Below are 18,421 nucleotides of genomic sequence, written 5' to 3'. Positions count from 1 at the left end.
TTTCTATGCACCACTCTGGAGTCCGGAGAAAACAGAATGGTGCTATCCTAAGCCTGTCAGCTAAGACACCTCATGGAGTTACTTCTGCTATGCGACTTCATATCTTTAACACGTAGTGAGTCCCAAACCGCTTCGAGATTGGACCTTCCAGCAGGCCCTTTGCACTTCAAGAATAGAGCTCAGCAAATAGGAGCCCCATGACGGCTACTAACTGCAAATTTCCAATCCAACTTTGGACCAGGGAATTCCAATCTCTTCCATGGAGAAACAAACCAGACTTAGCAAAGAATTTTCCAAATCTATTGCTTAAGTGCAAACTCTCAGCTTTGAAGCCCAACGGTAAAAAAATGTCAACCTACTTCTTTCAATATTCATATCCTACTAACTCAACCAAAGAATGCTCTTGTCTGTGAAGAATTCAGGGAGAGTTAAGGGTAACGGAACAAAACTTCGGGAAAACAATAAAGTTACTAGTTCAAAATAGTGTCCCTGAAAGGAACTGAAACACAAATACCTTAAGGAAATTCAGGGGGGAAATATGCCAATTTTAGGTGGGTCCCCCTCAGACAGGGCAGTATACCAAATTCAAAATTAAATTTCAAAACTGAACAAAATATGCTTGGATCCAAATGAGACACAAGAAGGAAAAAAAAAACAGCGCACTTACCAATCTTTACGGCCAGTGGAGACTGAAGTCTTGGATGGAGATCTAGATTCCAAAACAAAGGATAGATATGTTTAAGACTCAAGGCAAAACGACTGGGTCAAATTTCAGGGAAATTCCTGCCAAAGTACATTTATTCAAATAGTTTGGTATTATACTGCTGATCATTGAAACCACTGGTGACAATCAGCCCTTTGTCATCCAACAAATCAAAATGAAAGTTAATGAAACTAGTCAGTGGGCTCCTAAAAACATGAAGCCATGAATACATTAGGTTTAACAACTCAAGTGTTTTAACTTTATAATGGAGCACAATGACTGAAAATATCTGAGGGTCCTTGGAATCAGAAATGCCAGTGTTAGGTTGCCAGTCTAATCCAGTATTTCCTGATCCAGTGTGTACTGTGGATCAAGAGCTACCTAAAGTCTTTACTGCAAACTCCCAAAAACAAGGAGAAGAGAGAGGTGCAGAGAGATGAGCTTACCAGAGACCAACGTCCCTGGACCAGCAGAGAGGGCAACAGCCTCCAAATGAGAATGGCTCATTGCTCACCACAGACCAAACAAAAGACAGATCAACTAAACAACTAAATTAAAATTTTTTTAATGATAATGAAATCACTTAAAGGCAGTTTAAATGAATACGTAATTGCTTTAGGTAGAGAAAGATTCTCCATGGGAAAAAACAATTGTGAGGGTGGACAACTGAAAAAAAAATGTTAGGGGTTAAGACGTTGACTAGGTACCTCATAACAATTCCAGTGTTCAAGACTTAGCTTTGCCCCCAATTCCTGCTAATGTGCATCTTGGAAGGCAATAGGCGATGGTTCAAATAGTTGAGCCTCTGTCACTCACATGGGAAGTCTGGATTGGGTTCCTGGCTTCCAGCTTCAGCCTTGCTCAGCCCGTTTGAAGAATGAATAAGCAGATAAGACATACATATCTCCCCCTCTCTATCTCTCTCTTCTCTTCTCCCCTCACCCCTCCTTTCTCTTCCTTTTCTTTACCCTTCCTTCTCAGGATAATCAATTAATTATACAATACTGAGGCACTGAAATGCCTAGAACTTTGCATTTCTCTCTACTGTAGGACATGGGAGTACATGCTTATTGCCATTTGCAACTGTAAATTGATTTGCTTGATCTTTTGATTAATTCTGTACCCCAACTAGGCCATAAGTCACAAGAGCGCAAGCACGCTGCCATGGTTATACCATACCCAGCAAGGTCTCTGACATATGCTTGACTCCCATGTTATTTGCCAAATGAATGAATAAGGTCAATTGTTGGCAATATTAGGAAATTGGGCAAAGATGACACAATGAGCGAAAAGAACAAGCCTTATGACAGTAGGAATTAGGGAGAATGAAATGAACCTTCTGCAAAAAAGCAAGAGAACTTTAGAAGCTACCACAGTTATGACATGAGAACCAGAACTTTCTGCCCATTAATCCAAAGAAGTAACACAGAAGTTTACCTTGAGTCCCAGATTCTGGGGAAAATCTACTAACCCACAAGGTACACCTCAGCTTAAAACAAAGACAGTCTCCGAGAACACAGAGCTCAGATTTGCCAACCTCTTGAGCACATAGAAAAGGCAGAGGTGAGGCCGCCTGGGAAAGAGTACAGAGGCAAGATGTACAGCTCCAAGGACACTTTCAACTCTCTCACAGTTTTACAAGGAATGACCCAGTACAGACCACTAACATGGCACTCCAAGGAGGGACTGTAATCTTCCCTTACCAGGTCTGTGGCTTGACAGACCTAATGAAATACCTTGTGTTTTTCAGAATGCCGAAGCAAGTTATGACTTCAGCAGCAACGACCCCTATCCTTACCCTCGATACACAGATGACTGGTTTAACAGGTAACCAGAATTCTTGGGCATCTTTGACTTGAAGCTGTGAGATTTTATTTTGTTTTGCTTTAACGCTTGACCATCACCAGCAAAATCATCACGATGCTTCTCTATACTGTGAATTTTTTTTCTTCCTAGTGGCTCGATTCTATAAGTTCTCAATTTTTTTTATATTAAGACACTTTCTTAGACTCATCTTTTAACAATTCTGTTCAGTCAAGCCAGGAATTATTTGCTACTTTAATCTCTTAAAGATTTTTTAAAAAGTAGAAATCACAAGTCCTTTCTTAGCCTACCACAAGATGATTTGACAATACTGACTTTGCTTGCTTGGTCTGTTACAATTATTGCAGAGAAACTTGTCCCTTAGGTTTGGGTCTGTGTTTGAAAAAGTACTTCCTCTATAAATTTAACAACAGCTCATGTGAGGCTCACTCAACAAAAAAGTAAGCATTACAGGTAGAGGTTTGAAGTATTGCATGAGATATATTTCCTATCACATAAAACTACCCAAATGGTCTATCTAAAGATAGTTTTGCTACTAAACATGTAAATTCAGCCTCTATTTTTCTGCAATTAAATATATGCCCAAAATGGCAAATAAATATAAGAAATGTCAAGAGAGAAAGCCTATGGCTTACTGAATAAAAGAATGTTTAGATATTTAAACTTAGTGCTCCTTTTTTGATGTCCTTAAATGAAGTTTATGCAAGCCCATTAACTTCAATAATGATGTAATATATTTTATGTGTGGATCACTGTATCCATTTCTCTCACATCTCAAACCAACCTAAGTTGCAGATAAGACAAAAGCTGTTCTTTTCCATCCAGTAATAAAGAAACAAGCTCAGAAAGTTGACTGGTTTCTCTGATCAAGCAACTGGAGTACAAGTCAGAGCCAAGGGTAGATTTACACTTCACATTGCTTCTAAATCCAAATACGTATAATTCTTTTATGGCAATCCTTTTTCTCAGCCTACTGAGAAAGCAGAATGTCTGTAGAAATACCTGGGTAGATTTCCAGTGACCCACACAGCTCACTTGTGTGTCCACACTGAGCAAGTACAATTGAGACTGGCAATGGCAGAGACAGGGTCCCAGAGATTGGTAACACAGAAAAGCATGAGGAAGAAAACAAGCTGTAACTTTATAACATAACAGTGTCTAATAGCATGCGTCACTCTTGATCAACTTTACCTGCAGCCTGAAAATGATCACACAGGACTTAGATCTGTGAAGGTGGAACCTGAGACTGTATTAAAAATCTCTGATAACTTTGGGCAAGAAGTGTCATTTACCCTTATGATTTATAACCCCATACCCTCAAATATCCTTAGCAAATAAAGCCTTTTCAGACACAGGGATATATAGTTGCCAAACATGTGTCACTTAGCCAGGAGTTGAATATAATTAGCAACTTGGAGCACCATGTGGAAAAGGGTCCAGCTCCTTCGTGATTGAGTAGCCACCAGCCACATGCTATCAGAAAAGAAGGCAACAAATGTGTTGGCTACTTGCTCGCTCCCTGTAGCTAAAGGCACTAAGTTTCTCTTCAGTGGATTGATCCAGGAATACAAAGGGTCTTCAAAAATATTGTGGAAAAACATGCATTGTGGGAAAGAAATCATGTGTGGACTTCAAATCTTTTTTTGTTCTGTTATTTTCATCTGTCTGAAGGGCAGAGAGAGAGAGAATCTTCTAACTACTGGCTCACTGCAGCAAATTCCCTCAACATCCAGGGCTGAACCAGGAGTTTGGAATTTCATCCAGGACTTCCTCATGTGTAGAATGGGCCCAAGAACTTGAGGTATCATGCCTCCCAGAATGCAGCAGGAAGCTAAATCGAAAGCAGAGTAGTCAAGACTCGAAACAATGCTTTGATATGAGATATCAGCATCCCGTCTTAACCCACTAGGTCACAATGCCCTCCCTCAAATTAGTTTTGAATTCCAGTTTCACTGACTGTTTGAAGCACCTTTATATAATCCATGGAATGGCTTTTCCCTAACCACATTTTCTGAGCCAAAACACAATATACCCCAACCAAATCTTCCTGGATGATGTGCTGTGAGAATACTTAAAAAAAAAAAAAAAACCAGCATTAAGGAAATGTCTTCTGTCTTAAAACACTGCATATTTCCTATTGCAAACTAGTTCTTGAAAGTACCATTTTAAACCAGCTAGAAACCTCTAATTAGGGCTAATTATGTTTGCAGTAATAAAAATTCATCATTGTTGGTGAAAAGAATTCCCAACTGTCTAATTACCCATGACACATACATAGTGACTCAGGCAAGCACCATCCTTGGGTCTTAAGGAGCCAATGATTCAAGACAGAATGTCCACTTTGACCAATAAATGTGCTTTTCCCAATTATCAAGTCATTTTCAGAGATCCTCGACCAGCACGGATTGTTGTTACAAAGACTGAATGATGCCACACTGAAATCATGAGTTCTGAGGACATAACTGCTGCTGTAAGCGATGTGGGAGGATAAGGTGTCAGAGCTCAAAACCTTGGTCCAATGGCTGGCATGATCCTGGAGATGGAAACCTGCTTGGCATAAACAGGAAGAGAATAAAGCAACCTTCCCATGAGTGTAGGATATATTTATTCAAAAATCACGCTGGGAGGATATGCTGTTTTCCCTGATAGTCACTACTACTGACATGCTGAGGAAGGAGGGAAGAGAATGGGTTGGAGTGCAGAGGAAATCAAAATTTGTCATGAATTGGTCATTGCCAAAGCCAGGAGATTGGTACCAGGGATTTCATGCTATTTTGCAGATTTTTATATTTTCTACAATAAGAAGTAAATTTGAAAAGCACAGAGCATAAAAAAAGAAGCAAGAAAAATAACAGACTTTAGTTTGGCACTTACTAGAGAGCTTGTAATTTCATACGAGGAGGCAACAGATGCCCAATAACTACACTGGAAAACGTTGCCTAGGCCAAAATAGCACAAGAAGTGCGCTCTCTCTTTCTCTCTCTCTCTCTCTCTCTCTCTCTCTCTCTCTCTCTGTCTGTCTCTCTCTGTGTGTGTGTGTGTGTATGTGTGTGTGTGTGTGTGTCTTTCTCTCTAACTGCATTTCATATAAATAAAAATAAATCTTTTAGAAAAAGAAATGCTTAAAACACACACTGAGCAGGAACTATTATTAAGACACTGTTTTTAAGCACTTTGCATGTATTCAATTACATCTCACAATCACCCTCTGAAATAGACATTACCATAATTATTTCCATTTTGAAAACTGAGGCACAGAAAAGTAATTTGTGCAAAGTCATATAACTAATACACAGTGAAGGAAAGGTTTGATACTAATTAGGGGGTCACCAATCTGGTATATGAAGAAAGGTAAATATGGAACTGAAGGAGGGGGCAAATGCACTCCAAGATAAGGGTACAATACAACCAAGGCAACAATGGGGAGACAGAGAGGTGCAGGATGTTTTTGAGGAAGCGGCCTCTGTAACTGTTGCGCCAAGCAAAAGCCAGTGCAAGAAGCAACATTCTAAGGAGTCCTAGAAGAGGTGGGATGCAAAAGGTTTGGATAAGGCTTTGAGAGAAGAAAGGAAAGATGTGGTGGTTGAGTCAGAAACCAGATGAGGAGCCTAGAGGAAGATCATTCTGCCATTGCACCTACAGAGGATTACCACACAGTAGGAGCCTTGAATCTGGCACTTACAGTTGGCAAGGGCAGCATCTACAGCTGATCCAGCAGGAACCCCTTGCCTGCTGTGCAGCCACCAAGACATGCAAATGGCTTTTCGGGTACTCTCTGGGTGTGGGCATCATATGCGGTGCTCATCTCTGTTTGGGGGCTCTGTTAGGGAGCTCATGCTAACATACACCAAAACCCTGATAAAGGCCATGGGGTGCTGAGAAGCCAAGGGCTCATTGCTGCTGGCTCTTCCAGCCACACAGCCTACTGCAAAGATTGCTTTGAACACAGAAATAATGTCTACACAGGAAATGCAGTGGGAATCCATCACAAGGTCCTCATTACTGTGGAAAATAGTTAAGTGCACAACAGAGAAACTCAGACAAGTAAAATGTTTGCTCGGGTTGGGAAGCCAATGCATCTTTCCCAAGCCATCCCGACTTTTAAACCAACTTATCACACCTACATACTGGCTTAATAACTTGTTTTCCTTCAAGTGTATTTTTTTTTCAAAACATATTGAAACCTCCAAGCCATGGTTCCTTTATGAAAACAAACTTCTCATATACATAGTATTGCTTTCAAGGAGCCTGTATTTAGAATGTCTTCATTTCCATTTGGTTTTTTTTTTTTTTTTTCAGGACTGTTCTTTTTAAGCAGAGCAAGTGTATCTATTCTACCATGAACCACTTAATAGACACATATGGTATTGGAATTCCAGAGATACATTTGCAAAACAACTGAGAAATCTGAAACAGCAGTTTGATTTTTCCCCTGGCTTATACTCAGGAAGATAAATCTGCACAAATAATAATAATAACCCAGATTACAAAATGGTAGAAAGTAATACTCATTTAATGAATATCATTAATGAGCAAAACAGAGAGAATTGATTTGCTGTGTGGGATCTGGCATCACCTCTCGTTCCTTGCTGGCATTCAATAAATATTGATCGACTGGGTGATGGATAGGTGGTCTACCTACTCAGCCATGCTGAGATGTTGAGTGGCCTTGACATCTGTCCATTTTAAGAGCTGTCTGCTGCTTACAAGGTTTGCAGCCCATGTTTGGTCAATAATCCTGCAGCCTTGCTCAGTTTTAAGTCAGTGTTTGGTGATGCATTGCAGATCTGTATTCCATTACTGTGCTGTTGTCCATAAAACTCCATCTTGCATAGCATTTCCTTGACAGGCGTTCACACTGAAATGTCATCTCTGCCACCAGCAATATTTATGAAGCATCAGAGGATGCCGCACACTCTATATATTAAGCCTTAAAGAGTAAGGGTTTCTGGATTAGATGCTATCCCTGGCTGCAAAAAGTTTACTATAAATTCGGGGGAGGGAAGACATTTATTACTCAAGCAACCAGAGTGGGAAATGAAGAAGATGAAATCGATACAGAAGAACATTTATCCTGTGGGAGTTAACTTGAGTGACAACATTCACTAAAGCCTCAAACAAGAACAAATCTCAGTGACAAAGTTTTCTTTCTTATTAAAAGTCGTATTTCATTTTGAAGAACTCTACACGTCTGGCATCAGAGGAATGTGTGGGGGAACAAGGCCCCTCTAGCTGACAGTCCCCGCACTCACGGAAAGGGATACTTCACTCTGGTGACGCCTCGTGGCTTCAGAATAGAGGAGCATCTCTTCCTTGCATATTCATGGACTAATTCTGCAGTCACTCATGGATAGTAAAATCCAAACTGTTCTCAAAGACCTAATTTCACTTTTCTCCATGTGTACTTCAAGCCTTCTTCAGGAAATGACAGGAGCTCAGAGGCTGTTGCTTAAACTACCCCCTGTAAATTCAAACCAGAGCACAGGGCAACCCAGCAGAGGGGAATTGGGTTTGCTCTCCTGGGCTATTAGATTACCAGGTTTTGTTGTTTGTTTGTTTCACTTCTGATTTCTAGTCCACTACCTGGATTATGCAAATCATCATTTAAAAGTTCCCTTCAACTAAAAGGAATAGATATGATACAGATTTAGAGATTGGGAAGAAAATTATAAAGATCATTAAAAATACTTCTGTGTTGGTATAATCATTTCCACTGTAAAAGTTATGTTATGCATGTCATACAGGGAGATTTTAAAGCATTCAAGCAGTCATAATTATATTCTGAGGAGAGAAAAAGACAGCAGGTACTGGCTGACAAATGCAGACATGCAGTAGCATGTCCCTTGGTTGGTAAGTGACCTTCAGGTCTATTTCCCTGTCTCTAAAATTGGTTCTCATGTTGAACATTTGTTTATATTGAAAATTATAACTGTGCACTAGAAACATTTGTACAGTGTTTAGTACAGAGCATGGCACAATGTAAGCACTTCCTAAATGGCAGCAAGCATAATTATGAATATCAATAAAGGGATTTCTACAAAAGTTACATCAAATATCCTCCAACTACACAGGAAAGCAGGAAAATGAGCACCAAAGGTGTGAACTAGATGGCCCAGCCATTTACCCATCTTTCTCAGACATCCATTCTCTCATCTAAACCCTTGATGAACCCAGGGAACAGTCAATTCAAGATTGAAGTTCCTGACGCAGATCTAGTGCTGTGCTTCTGCGCTGCTGCCTAAAGCAGGAGGGACACACAAAGACACTGCCTAAACAGGAGACAGGGCATGCATCAGGAGAATTACACAGCCTAGCACCTAACCTCAGAAAACAGAGCTAGGGTGGCATGTAGCAACTCAAATTTCCCACAGAAATAGTCATGTACATTCTCACCTGTCACCTACTGTAACCTGTCCTGACTTTCCCATTCATTCTCTCTTATAGTAACCCACAGGGTAATGAAACCCCAAGGTCTCACCCTGTAGAGTTCACCAGACACTAGACAGACAATATGATTGATGTAATTTAATCTGAAGAATCTGCATTTCAGCTGTAATGGAGCTAACACTGACATTTTATTATCCGAAGACAAGGTTTGAAAGTACTGCAGCTGGCCACCTCAGGATTCTAGCTACCAAGAGCCTGCAGAGCTATAGAGGCTGGAGACTGGAGAAAAGGACAGCCTCATGTCCATGAACTTGGCCAACTTTGATCCCTAACTTGTTAATCAAATCTACCTTCTCTCAATTAGCTTTGTGAATCCTGAGGTCTGAAGCAATATCGCAGTGCCTGGATGTGGGTCACAGATCCAAAGAATCAATAGAAGCGACTATAGAACTCATAGCCAAGAAAATAGCCCCAGGGAAGAGAGAGAAGCAAGTGGGGAATCCCAACCTCAAAATTACCCTGCAGTCACAGTGGCCTAGTGCCTGAAGCCCTCACCTTGAACGCGCTGGGATCCCATATGGGCACCAGTTCTAGTTCCAGCAGCCCTGCTTCCCACACAGCTCCCTGCTTGTGGCCTGGGAAAGCAGTTGAGGATGCCCCAAAGCCTTGGGACCCTGCACCTGCATGGGAGATCCGGAAGAGCTTCTGGCTTCTGGCTTCAGATTGGCGCAGCTCCAGCCATTGCAGTCACTTCAGAAGTGAATCATCTGACGAAGATCTTTTTCTCTGTCTCTCCTCCTCCTCTCTCTCTCTCTCTCTATATATATATATATGACTTTGCAATAAAAATAAATAAATCTTTTTTAAAAATTAACCTGCATTCCAAAAGACCAAAGACTCTGAACCAAAATACATCCAACAAAATTAAAAATCATGACATGAATTTCAATCAGAAGGAAATAATTTCGTGGTGCCATCTTAAAAATTTTTAAGAGAACTTATTTACTTATTTCAAATGATATAAAAAAACAGACAAAAACAAAAAACATGAGTGCAAAAAAGAGTCAATTACCAAATCCTAAAACCTACAGAAAACATTATGCGTAATGCTGAAACTCTGTATAAAGACCATCTAATAAAATCCATCTACATATTAAAGAAAAAACAAAAGATAAGCAACTCAATGGAAACAAATGAGCCAAGGTTATGAAGAAAATTATTCACAGCAATGGAAATTTGTATTGAAGCCCCTTATATATTCCAGATATTAATCCTCTGCCAGATACAGAGTTTGGAAATATTTTTTCCATTTTGTTGATTGTCTCTTACGCCATTCAATAATGGTTTCTTTTGACATACGGAAGCTTCATGTTTGGTATAGTTCTGTTTGCTTATTTCCACTTTTACTAGCTATGCTTTATACTCTTATCCAAAAGGTCACTGCCTCTATCAATGGCCTCAAGATTTCACCATATGTTTTTATAGTTGCATGTCTAAGATTTTGATTCCTGATTTGATTTTTGTATAAGGTGGAGCCAGAGGTCAAGTTTCAGTATCTTACACATGAAGTTCATTTTTCCCAGCACTATTTATTGAAAAGATTGTCCTATTTTCTTTGGTGTGTGTGCTAACGCCTCGTCAAAGACCAGTTTGCTGTAGCCGTGACTGTTCATCTCTGGTATCTCTAGTCTGGTTCATTGGTCTATGCATCTGGGTTTTTTTGTGTACTGCTGGGTTTTTTTAACTTCTCTTTTTATTATTATTATCATTTTATGATATAGTTCCATAGGGCCTGGGACAAGTTCCCCCCCACCACTGAGATCCCCTGTATTATTATTATAGTATAGTTCTTCATAAACAGTCATATGTCCATCACTGCAGGCCTGGACAATGGCAGAGAGTCCAATATCCTACTGTCAAGATACAGTTAACAGTTCCATTGAGAATCCATCTTTGATCTAGAAGTAGAGATGCATACTGCATTGTATCTTCACATCTAAATATGATAGTCTTCATTACACAGTTACCATACATTCCCTTAAATAAAAAGCCACAATACAAAATTAACAACAGGAAGAAAAAAATAGAAATTTATAATGCAATAAAGTTAAATAACATGCTACTGGATATGATAATCTCCATTACACAGTTGCTATATGTATTCTTTAATGAAAAACCACAAAACAAAATCAAAAAAGGGAAGGAAAAAATGACACAACGCCATGAAGTTAAATAACATGCTATTGAATGACTAATGTGTCACTGAAGAAATGAAAAAGAAAATCAAGAACCTTCTTGAAGAAAATGATGCTACTTTATGATCTATGAGTCAGTGAAGAATTTGATGGGAAAGTGTTTTTGAAGAGATGAAAGTAAAAAAAAAAAATCAAAATTCATGAGATATAGTTTCCACTGATCTTTGTTGGTGAGATACATGTTTCCTGTAGGCAACAAATAGATGGGTTTTGTTTTTGTAATCCAGTCTACTTATCTATGACATTTGATTCATGAGTTTAAGTCATTTATATTTAGGGTTAGTATGAATGGGGAATAATTTGATCCTAACATTTTAGCAATGGGTTGCTCATTGATTTAGTCCTCTGTTGTTATTTTACTGGGGTGTTCTTCCCATTTTCCTTTGGTTTTGGTGGGTGTTATTCCTCTTTGTCAAGAGAACAACTGTAAGTATCATTTGTAGGGCAGATTTGGAAGAGGCATATTCTTTTAACTTTTTCTTACTGTGGAAGAATTTTATTTCATTTTCAAAGACAAAGGAAAGTTTTGCTGGGTATATTATCCTGGGCTGATAATTTTTTGCTTTTAGAATCTGGAATATGTCACTCCATTCTCTTCTGGCCTGTAGAGTTTCCTGTAAGAGGTCTCCTTTGAGTTCAATTGGCATTCCTTTATGTCAGTTGATTTTTTTCATGTGCACATTTAAGAAACTTTTCCTTATGTTCGATTGAAGAGAGTTTGACTACAATGTGTCTTGGTGAAGACTGCTTTTGGTCAAGCCTGTTGGGAGTTCTGTGATCCTCCTGGATGTTATTTGCCAATTCTTTCTCTAGATTAGGGAAATTTTCCCCAATTATTCCATTAAATACATATTTAAACCCAGCTTCTCTTCCTGCACCTTCTGGGACTCTCATAACTCTTATATTTGGCCTTTTAATAATGTATTTCAGTTCTTGAATACTTTTTTTAGCTTGACCCAGCTATGCTTCCAGCTTTTTGCAGGCTTTCCCCAGGTGACAGGAAACATCTTCTAATTATAAGGTTCTTTCTTCTGCCTCCTTCATTCTATTTTGGAGACTCTCCACTATACTTTTAATTTGCTCCACTGTATTCTTCATTTCTGATAGAACAGCTTTCATTTGATTCATTTCCTGTGTGACATATTACTTAAATTCCTTGAATGCCTGCTTTACATACTTCTTGTTGATAAGAAGCTTTATAACAAGTGTTTTGAATTCTGTATCCCCCATTTTCTCGATGCTAACTCAGTTAACTCAGAGGTTGACAAAGGCTTTTGCTCCTTTAGAGGGGAGTCTTCAGTAATATTTATTGTGCCTGTGTCTCTTCTTTTGCTCTTGGTCATTGCACTTCTGGTTAGCAGATTCTTCTCTTTGGGGCAAGTTTCTAAGCTCTGTCACCCACAGGTCTACAATTTGATTTTACTTATTGTGCTTGGTACATGATTCTTTGTTTGCAGTCACTTGTGCCACTCCCTCCAGTGAATTCCAGGTCTGGGTTCTTATGTTAGATTTCTACGATGGTCTCTTAGCCCCAGCTCCTGGCTCACCAGTCTCCACGTCCTGTGATGCTGTGCTGAGGCTGTACAGTTGTCTGTACAACCTTTCTCCCAGTTCCAGTTTATGCAGTTCCTAGGATTAGGGAGACACCAGGTATCCTATATAGCTTGGTTGTTGTTGGTGCTGATCTTGCTAGAACCTGTTGGCTGTTAGGTCTGAGGGCCACACAAGCCTATTTTGACCTGTACAATGCCAAAGTTGGTATTATTTTCCCTGTGGGACCAGTGTAATTCACTGAGCTCAGTGAGTTCGCTCCCAGCTCAGCACATGCACAGCTCACTGCTGTCCCTCCAGTCTCAGTCTTAATGCCTTTGCTACATTGTACAAAATGGCATCTGATAAGCCACTACTAGAGTTCTTGATCTGCTGGCCATTAGTTCAGAGGACTACCTGGACCTATCTTGGGTGGCACCTATAGGATGCCACATTGTTGCAGTTTATTGAGCCAGAAATGAGTTCACTGCCAGCTCAATGCATGTGCAGTCCTATCCCATAGCCTTTGCCTCCTTAAACAAAATGGCGCTGATTCAACCCTAGGGGGCAGACTCAGCTGTGAAATCCACCCTGTTCTCGCACCACCCATCTGGGACCTGCTGCTCTGTCTCTACTCCTGTTCAAATCAAACAGACCAGCAGGATGGGCAGTTCTTTGTCTGGGTTTACCTCCTGAGCAGCTGGTGAATATCCCTTCCCACCTTGTTGATGCCAGAGTTCTGGCTGCTGGTACAGTTCACATCGCTGCTCACTGAATGCTACTGGGGTATTGGTCACAGCAACACCACACTGTTGTGTCTGCTGCTTTCCTGTGTCCGTCAGTCTCTAGGTGCTCCTCTGCTGTCGTTCTGTCCTGTCCTATTTCCTGGAATGTGCCCTCTCTGGCTAATGTTTCCATCTGTTTGAATGTGTCCTTACCCTATTCCCCTCTCTTGATTCTTCTATATCCTGCTATTTTGATTACATTAGTTCTGTAATATGTCCCAAAATCTCAAACTTCATCATTTCATTCAAGACTGCTTTGGCTATTTAGGGTTTTTGCATTTTTGCATTTTAAGATCACTTGTCAAGATTTTAAAAGGTTAAAAAAAAATCACTTGTCCAGTTCTGTGAAGAATGCCATTCACATTCCAAAGGAAATTACTAAGAATCTGTAAGTTGTTTAGAATGGACATTTTAATAGTAATTCTCTTAATCTATTTTTTATCAATTTCTTTTATCAATGCTTTGTAATGCTCATTTTAATCATGCTTAAGTGGTTACATTTATTTTTTGTAGCCACTGTGAGGGGATTGCTTTTATAATTTCTTTCTCTTTTAGTTCATTAATGGAGTATAAAAATGCTACCGACTTTTTGTGCTGATTTTGCATTCTGTGACTTTACTGAATTTGCTTATTAGTTCTAATAGTCTTTTAATGGAATCCAGGTTTTTTTTTACATAAAGACTCAAGTCATCTGTAAATAAGAGTAATTTCACTTCTTACAGACCTATTTGAATACCTTTTATTTCTGTCCACTACTTAGAGTTTCCAATCGTATTTTGAATAAAAACAGTGAGAGTGTACTTCTTATCTGAGTCCAGATCTTAGCAAGAAAGTTTCAGACCCTTCCCCGTTCAACATGATAATGGCTATGGGATTCTCATTTGCAGTCTATTATGTTGAGACATTTTTGTAATCTGAGAGGATCCTTTGAATGCAAAGATCTTAACATTTTTTTACCAAAATAAATTTCGCTTTAAACTCCATGTTTCATGAGCACTTTTGAAAAATTCCTTCATTACTTTTTTAAATAAAAATTATAAGCTTATCTATTTATTTATTTGAAAGTCAGAATTACAAAGAGAAAGGAAATATAGAGAGGTCTTCCATCTGCTGGTTCACTCCCCAAGTGGCTGAGCCAAGCTGAAGCCACTTCCATGGCAGGGACCCAACCATTTCAGCCATCTCTGCTGCTGTTCCCTAGCCATTAGCAGGAAGTTGGATGGGAAGCAGAGCAGCCAGGACACGGACCATTATCTATATGCAGTGACAGTGTCATAGGTAGTGTCACAACCCCAGCCCCCACTTGTATTTCCTAAACTATATATATATATATATATATATATATATATACACACAATATTGTATTTCATGTATATATACATATATATATGCACACATACATGGAGAAAGAGAGAGACAGAGAGAAGCATGAATTTTCATACTGGTTTTTTTCAGAAATTTAACATTTTATTGTGCATCTTTAAAATCTATTTATTTGTTTTGCCTTGAAAACAGAAACACAGACAAGCAGAGAGATCTCCAATCCATTCATTCACTCCCCAGAAACAGCCAGGGTTAGGCCAGGCTGAAGCCAGTATCCAAGAACTCCGTCCAGGTCTCCCAGGTGGGTGGCAGGGGCCCAAGTACCTTGGACCACTACTTGCTGCCTTCTAGGATGCTCATTAGTTGGAAACTAGAACTATTAGGCCAGGCAAATCACAGAAAAATCACCTAATATCTGGGATACTTAAAATCTAGAAAAACCTCAATAAAGCCCTTAAAGTTTTATGCAGGGGCCAGCACTGTGGTACAGCACAATTAAACCTCTGAATGCTAGGCCAGCATTCCACACGGGCTCTGGTTCAAGTCCCAGCTGCTCCACTTCTGATCTGATTCTCTGCTAATGTGCATGGAAAAACAGTGAAAGATCACCCAGGTCCTTGGGCCCCTGATTTTATGTGGGAGACCAAGAAGTTCCAGCCTCCTGGCTTCAGACTGGCCCAGCTCTAATTGTTGAGGCCATTTGGGGAGTGAACCAGAGGATGCAAGAGCCATCTCTGTCTCTCTCCTTCTCTATCTGTAAATCTGCCTTCCAACTGAAAGTAAATAAATTTTTAAAAAATAAAGTTCTATGCAAAATATTGCCAGGGTTTGCCTTTTTTGTTCCTGTGTGAAGGTGGGACTCTATGGTGTTCAGTGCACCCTCAAAGGAGACTATGATCAGATGAAGGTAAGAAAGAAGTCATGACCTACCATCAACAGGCAGAGTTATACACCTATGTGCTAAACTGACCTTGAAAACAAGCACCAGCCCATGGCTCAGGGCTTCAGAAAAACTAAAGCTTTTCCAAGAAGCACAAAATGTACCTTACTCTGTGTTTCCTTCTTAAAGGCAGCCTATGTGTTTTCTATGACAAGCTGCTTTGAATTCCAAGGACTAAATGACATAGGTGAAAATATTCTGAGAATTCTCTTCATTACAGAAAACCCAGGATCACAGAGGCATCCCAGGCCAGCAGCAAGCTGAGCTGGCATTCACATGCATACATCCCACACTAGAGCGCTGGTTTCAATCCTGGTTGCTCTATTTGTGACCCAGAACCCTACCAACGCTCTGGGAACACAACCAAAGACAGCTAGTGCAGTCCTGCTACCCATGGTGGAGACAAGGATGGAGTTCTTAGGTTCTGCCTTCAACCTGGCCCAGACCTAGCTGCTGCAGCAACTGGGGGAGTGAACCAACAGATGGAAGAGCTCTCTCTTTCTCTGTGTATCTTTCCCTCTCTCCCTATTTCTGTGCCTGTCGAATACAAAAACAAACAAATCTTCAAAAGATAACTGAAAGAAATGAACGAGAACATTAGCACACACAGAAACCAGGATGTGCCACATACTAACACCAGCTCAATCACAGAAAAGCACTTGTATTTTCCAGTCCATGGAACTTAAGGAACCTCTTCCCAAGGCTTTGCATGCTTGAGCTGAATCATCTTAACCGTGTTTCCACAGCCACGGGACCCGCTGCGCAGGAGAAGTCTCTGCTGCCGCCAACAACAATATCTGTGGGGTGGGAGTGGCATACAACTCCAAAGTTGCAGGTAAGCAGGCCCCATCAAAAAGCAGACGCCAAGCTGGGCTGCCAGTCCCAGCACAGATCACACCTGCTCCCCATCCAGCTCAGGCCAGGGCCAGCGAAAAATCCCACTGGGGCAGAAATACTAGGCTTCGTTGATGTCGATTTAGTAAGCGTGAAAACACTTCTTATTTTTATTTTAACCCTAGTGAAATATCAATACAACATTGAATTTTTAATGTAAGCATAAGCTAAACACAGAAAGTGTGCAGACCATAAGCACACCATTCAAACTGGTCACACACTCAGCACCATCAGCATGGCCAGCCCCCTCCCAGCTATCACCCAAATGTATAAGATTAACCACCACCTTGTTCCCTAACAGCAAATATTGGTGATTCCCAGTCTCTGAGCTTTTTATAAACGGATTTATGTCAATGCCTATAACATGTTTTTACAAGAGTTACTTATGTAATTAAAATGTAGAGTTACACAGAGAAAGGAAAACACAATGAGTGGTAGAGACAGAGAGAGATCTTCCATACATTGGGTTCACTCCCCAAATGTCACCAATGGCCAGGATTGGGTCAGGCCAAAGCCAGAAGCCAGGAGTTTCTTTTGGGTCTCGTACATGGGTGAAGGGGTGCCAACACTCAGGTCTTCTTCCACTAGTTTCCCAAATGCCTTAGTATGCAGTTGGATCAGAAGTGGAGCAGCTGAGTCTCAAACCAGTGCCCATATGGGATGCCATAGTGGCAGAGAGCAACTTAACCACAGTGTGCACCTGATCAGCAACATTTTAGTGAGACTTGAACCAGACTCTAAAAAATAAGAAGGTACATATTCTTTGTAAATACACTCAGAGCCCTTCGAAATGTTGCGCACAATAAATTTCTTCATTAAGAACATATGTTCTATTTACAAACTTTTTATTTTGTTTTATGTGAAAGGCCAAAGGAATTAAAGGGTAAGAGATATTCTGCCCACTGGTTCACTCTCCAAAGCAGAAGAGGTTGGGCAGGGCCAGGCCAGGCCTGGAATTTACTCCAGGCCTCTCAGAAACCAAAGATTCAGGCCTGGTGTGATAGTGTAGTGGTTAAAGTCCTCGCCTTGCACGCACAAGGATCCCATATGGTCGCCGGTTCTAATCCCGGCAGCCCTGCTTCCCATACAGCTCCCTGCTTGTGGCCTGGGAAAGCAGTCAAGGACCCTGCACCTGCGTGGCTCCTGTCTCCTGGCTTCAGATTGGCTCAGCTCCAGCCGTTGCGGCTCACATGGGGGGTGAACCATCGGACGGAAGATCTTCCCCTCTGTCTCCTCTTCTCTGTATATTAACCTTTCCAATAAAAGTAAATAATTTTTTTTAAAAGAAGAAACCAAAGGTTCAAGTCAGCCCTGATGGCTTCCCAGAGTGCACCTTAGTAGGAAGCGGATCTGGAAGTGCAGCCAGGATTTGAATCTAGGTACTCCACTAAGGAAAGCTGCTCTTAGAATGTTTCTTTAAAGATGAAGTGGTAGGTGGTAAAAATGAACTCCCCAGCATCCCCCAAAGCAGAGAGATGAGCAGAGACGGGGGGGGGGGGGGGGGGCGGCTTGGAGAAAGGGAGAGAAAGGTGGGAGAGACTGCCAAGCATTCAACAAGAATGCTTCCAAGGGCCGCCTCTAACTGGTTCATAATTGATTCCCAACCTTGGTTTTCTTTTTCATTTCCCTTTTCTTGCTTTTTGTTTTCACGACTGTCTTGATTTTTTTTTTTTTTCTCCTAGCCATTTAATGAAACCACAGACTCCCTTTTGTGCTAATACATGCATTTTCAGGACCTAAATGGCTCAGCAGTCCCCTCTGCAAAGTCTGCCGGCACACA

General features: G+C 40.6%; 1 protein-coding gene across 1 annotated transcript in view; it reads left to right on the top strand.

Moving 5' to 3' along the window:
- Window positions 1-18,421, top strand: part of PCSK2 (proprotein convertase subtilisin/kexin type 2) — a 214,843-nt gene that overhangs the window by 162,303 nt on the left and 34,119 nt on the right. The window contains exons 6-7 of the mRNA XM_004598172.3: window positions 2,454-2,530; window positions 16,494-16,582. Of these exons, the coding sequence (XP_004598229.1) occupies window positions 2,454-2,530; window positions 16,494-16,582 (166 nt within the window). The remainder of the gene's footprint in view (window positions 1-2,453; window positions 2,531-16,493; window positions 16,583-18,421) is intronic.

The sequence above is a fragment of the Ochotona princeps genome, chromosome 22, assembly GCF_030435755.1.
Source record: "Ochotona princeps isolate mOchPri1 chromosome 22, mOchPri1.hap1, whole genome shotgun sequence".
Lineage (NCBI taxonomy): Eukaryota > Metazoa > Chordata > Mammalia > Lagomorpha > Ochotonidae > Ochotona > Ochotona princeps.
Note: the sequence above shows the minus strand (reverse complement) of the source record. Positions and strands in the feature narration are given on the sequence as shown.